At 42.8% G+C, this 4,743-nt stretch overlaps 1 protein-coding gene across 1 annotated transcript; it reads left to right on the forward strand.

Annotated features, from left to right (window-relative positions):
- The first annotated feature begins 840 nt into the window (after positions 1 to 840).
- On the forward strand, positions 841 to 4,743 carry avpr2aa (arginine vasopressin receptor 2a, duplicate a). The gene is made up of 6 exons (XM_068752641.1): positions 841 to 1,254; positions 1,503 to 1,748; positions 2,002 to 2,148; positions 2,878 to 2,962; positions 3,251 to 3,406; positions 4,541 to 4,743. The coding sequence occupies exons 1-6, from the start codon at positions 841 to 843 to the stop codon at positions 4,741 to 4,743; spliced, it is 1,251 nt and encodes a 416-aa protein (XP_068608742.1).

The raw sequence follows: 4,743 nt of genomic DNA on the forward strand, positions 1-4,743 counted from the left end.
CTTAGCACTCAACCTGCCAGTCAGGTCTATCCAGTGTCAGCGTCTTGAGATGCAAACAAGGTGTTTGTGCATGAAAGAGGAAAATAAATGAATGAATTAGCCTGCCACGCACCACGAGGTCACAAGACAGAAGGTGAGGCAGGCAATAATTTACATTTAGAGAAATGCATGTTTTAAGTTTTCTGCTTTTATTCGCTTTTCAAATATGTATTTATTTGACCGTGTAAAAGCCACTGTTGGTATAAATTCAAAGCTGCAGACAAACAAGCATCGAAGATGAAATGTTGCAAAGTGTGAAAGTTGTTGGTCTTAATGTTCACACGCACACTTTAAATACCTGCCATCCTGAAAGTTAATGACTATATACCAGCCTTAATAGGACGGCAAGAGACAAACTGACTCTATCATTAATCGTAGTGAAATTACAGAGGACACAACATCATGCTTTTATTCTCTGCAGCACTTCCTGCGAAGAGACATGCAATTTTGAACGTAAGCATTAACCCATTAAGAGACTTGGAAATGCAATAATGTGTTTTAAGACACAGGGAAGACTGAGGAATATTATTTACTGCATCATGTTTCTATTTGAAAATGCATGTACCTTTTAAACTAAGTTAATGGTGTTTCCTCTGAAGATACATCAATGCTGGAATTTCTAGTTGTTCATGGAGACCCTGTAGTTGCAACATAAAATCCATCGTGATTTATTTTTCGATGAATGGAACTATTAATCCCTTAATTACTGCAATGCCATGAATTTATTTTCTTCGGTTATACCCCTGTTCGAGCATCTCCCCATGTAATTTTGTTTTATCTATGCGAAAGCATACTTGAAAAATGTCCATTATTTGTCTTTCAGGATTGGAAAGCATTGGTTTGGAAATGGACTTTGTTGGGTTATCTCACTCCACCCTGGTCACGACAGGAAGGAACAACTTCTCTTCCCCTTCTTTATTTGTCTCTGACCTGACCTCCCATAATAGTTCTAACAGTGACGGATCCTTCTTCAGCATCTTCCCTGAGAATGGCTCCACCACTACCTCCACCCCTCAAACCCTACCCCAGCCCAGGGTGAGGGACCCGGGCCTGGCCCAGGCAGAGATCGCTATCCTCGGGGTGATGCTGGCTCTTACCACCCTTGGGAATAGCTTTGTGCTGTGGGTGCTGCTGAGGAGGCGGAAACAAAATGCACCAATGCATGTGTTCATGGTCAATCTCTGCGTGGCTGATCTGGTGGTGGCCTTTTTTCAGGTTAGTCCATAAGTCACTTCAAGAACTGTTAAGTATAACAGTGAATACACAGACTTTTAGGCAGTTCAAATCATTTGGAATAAAAAATTGTTTAGGACTTTTTTATGTTGCTCAAACTGTCTTTAAGCTTTCTTCGCTAACTTCCTTGGACTTTGTTGTGTTGCTGCCTTTATAGCTGCGGCTTGGAGAACCAACGTGCAAGAAGCTACTTTAAAATAAATACATCCAAATGTATTCTGTGGTTTCAGGTTCTTCCTCAGCTAATATGGGACATCACAGAAAGGTTCCAGGGGCCTGACCTGCTCTGCCGGTCTGTCAAGTACTTGCAGATTGTGGGCATGTTTGCTTCCTCCTACATGATAGTTGCCATGACCGTAGACAGACATCATGCCATCTGCTGCCCGTTGCAGGCTTACCGTGGAGGGGCAATGTCCCGCTGGAACCCCCCTGTCATGGTGGCCTGGGGCCTGGCGCTGATCTTCAGTATACCACAGGTATGGAAGGATGTATACACATGCATATGCCTCACACACACTTAGAATACAAGGAAAAGAGAGCTCAGTGAGCATTCACTCCCAGGCTGGAAACATTGAGTGCCAGATGTTGGTTTTTTAGAACAATGAGGCCATTATAGTTCATCTACTACTACTCAATTTCCAGCTTCAAGCTATGTCTAATGGAAGAGACCCCGACAGCCATGTGTCTGTGGGTGAGTTGCTGACCACCTCCTTCTGCTCTATCTGTCAGGTGTTCATCTTCTCTCGCTCAGAAGTGGCTCCTGGTATGTACGAGTGCTGGGGTAATTTTGTTGAACCGTGGGGGCTGAAGGCCTACATCACCTGGATGACTATGGCAGTTTTCATCTTGCCGGCCCTCATCATTACCATCTGCCAGGTAATACTGCCGCTCTATTTAGAGAAAGATATTTTCAGGGTCCAGCTATTTCCTCTAATTAACACAAGCACTTGCAGCAACACTGCTGAGATGACTGCTAAGAAAATCTGCTCACTTTCAGAACCGCATGCCAGGAGGTGGAACATGCCATTTCTCTGCCAAACATAGAATTATGTTTTTAGTTTCAACTCCAAATTGAGAGGCCGATTGATTCAGATTATTGGGTACTTTTCTGGTATATACTGTTAGATGTACTGAAGTGTCTTGTTTGAATCTATTTGCTCAATAAGCGGGTTTAGGTGTTGAAAGGGGCAGAGATGCAGCAACATTATAAAATCAGTAACAAAAATAGCTACTGGTATTAATTTAATATTATATTATTAATATTATTACCCTGATATATAGAATTTTTATTTAGTTTTCTTTTATTTTACAAAGAATGAAAAGCTTTATGACAGTTCTTCTGGCAAAAAGAGTGTATAAAGAGTGCTATTGTATACCGGTATATATTTTAAAAAAATGTCTGAAAGGCATTCTCACTTTTGTTTCAAGTTTATTGTCAATTGTAACAGCAGAAAATGTAATTAATTGTCTTGACTCAAGCCAAGAGCAGCATCTAACGATTGTAAACGTAGCCCTCATGCTTTAAAAGGTCATGCCTGACAATGCCGTGAGAGAGCGTTGCGTTTCTGAGATGTTAAGCTGATTTAAATTCTTTCAATGATTCAGATAAGAATATTCCGTGAGATACACAACAACATCTACCTGAAGTCAGAGAGGATGATGATGACTGAGCTGAAGAAGAAGAAGAAGAAAGCCTTCTTCCGCTTCCAGCCTTTTAAAAAGAAGGATGATTGGAGCAGGAGGGTATCTACGTCTGGAGGAGGAGGAGGAGGAGGAAGGGACAGGGCAGGAGGACAGCTCTTAAAAGGTGTGCATAATAATGGCCATAGCGGTCAAGCATCATCTGTCGTTCACTACAACAACTGTAGTGAACACGTGACTTTGACAACAACATCGCCTACACAGCAGCAAATACTAAGAAGCTCAGATTGCCAAGAGGGTTGCACATCTTGTGAGATGGCCACTGACTATTCCCCCCCAACACCTCTATCTCCACCGCCTCCGGGCATCACCAACGCCATGTCCAAGACAGTGAAAATGACCCTGGTCATCGTGCTGGCCTATACAATCTGCTGGTCTCCATTCTTCATTGTCCAGCTGTGGAGAGCATGGGACCCCAACCCTCCTGACCACGGTGAGCCACATGCATGCTTCATGGCCCCTGTTTTGCATGATATATGTGTGTGTGTGTGTGTGTGTGTGTGTGTGTGTGTGTGACTCACGCTATGGAAAGCAACAAAAAACAGACATTTGTGTTCTGACTGTCTGAATCACTTCGGCTGTTTTTCTCTGATAGATCATTCTTCATTTGTCCAATTAATACCTTTTAATAGGCATTAATGTCGTTCCAGCCTGTGTCAGTCTGTTTTGCACTATTTACAGCAAAAACAAACACAAAATAAGTTCAAACAACAACCTCTGATCGATGCTGTTGTTTTGTGTAGCGAGTCTCACTCATTATTCCAGGGACGTGTATTTCCAGCTCAGATGTGGTGAGTGAGTGAAATACAAGGTCAAAAACAATGTTTGTTTTGAGCACGCACCAGAGATCCCTGGAAGACATATCTGGGCCTCTGTACCTTTTGGCTCATAAACAGCATCTGTTGATGTCTTTACTGGCAGTCGCAGATGGAGCAAGCAAGCACACCGTCGCCTTAAACTATTACCGATGGCGTGTGCTGAGAGGATGTCTTCTGATCTGAAGTCGAAGACAATAAGAATGTGTCATTGTCTGCCGTTGGATTTTTGCAACAGTATCAGATGTCGACATTTCATTTGCAATGATAATGGAACAGCAGTTTGCACAGTCAACAACACAAGCGCAACACGCAACGTGATCCGTGCGAGCATGCCGCAGATACTGCCGCAGACATGCAAATGCAAAGTGTGTTCATATGCAAGTAGAGAATGCATAAAAATGAACAAGCTGCTGCCGGCAGCCCTATTTTCACCATATACAAACAGAAAGGCACGCACTCAGCTGATCATGTTCACCTTTCATGTTCTGAAAGCAGCTTGTCATTGTGCTTAAATTACTACTGAAATATTGACAATTTGTGATGGGATATTTACAGTCCTGTTGCAATTCCTTATGGAAATTAAATGACAACAAGAAACATGAGATAATATTCAAACTGAATATTGGTTGTACTTATTGACATTTGTTTCATAAGATGTAAAAATGTGATGTACCTTATGCGCGAGTTGGACAAACAGTTCAGCTCATAAAATGTGTGTACGTGTGTGTGTGTGTTTTTCATTTCTGCAGGAGTGGCCTTCACCCTCCTAATGCTGCTTGCCAGTCTGAACTCCTGCACCAACCCTTGGATCTACACAGCTTTCTCCAACAGCGTGTCCAGAGAGCTGCAGAATCTGCTGCGATGTCGATTGCGACCGAGCCGCCGAGGATCCGTACCCGACGACTCCACCACCGTCACTCACACTTCCACCACCAAGGACAATCTGTACTGA

The sequence above is a fragment of the Brachionichthys hirsutus genome, chromosome 2 (assembly GCF_040956055.1).
Source record: "Brachionichthys hirsutus isolate HB-005 chromosome 2, CSIRO-AGI_Bhir_v1, whole genome shotgun sequence".
Lineage (NCBI taxonomy): Eukaryota > Metazoa > Chordata > Actinopteri > Lophiiformes > Brachionichthyidae > Brachionichthys > Brachionichthys hirsutus.

What these genes read in the sequence shown, in the direction of transcription:
- avpr2aa (XM_068752641.1), top strand. Translation starts at nt 841, where the DNA reads ATGTCCATTATTTGTCTTTCAGGATTGGAAAGCATTGGTTTGGAAATG. An exon ending in TGGTGGTGGCCTTTTTTCAG is followed by an intron (nt 1,255 to 1,502) that starts GTTAGTCCATAA and finishes CTGTGGTTTCAG; the next exon opens with GTTCTTCCTCAGCTAATATG. An exon ending in TGATCTTCAGTATACCACAG is followed by an intron (nt 1,749 to 2,001) that starts GTATGGAAGGAT and finishes TCTATCTGTCAG; the next exon opens with GTGTTCATCTTCTCTCGCTC.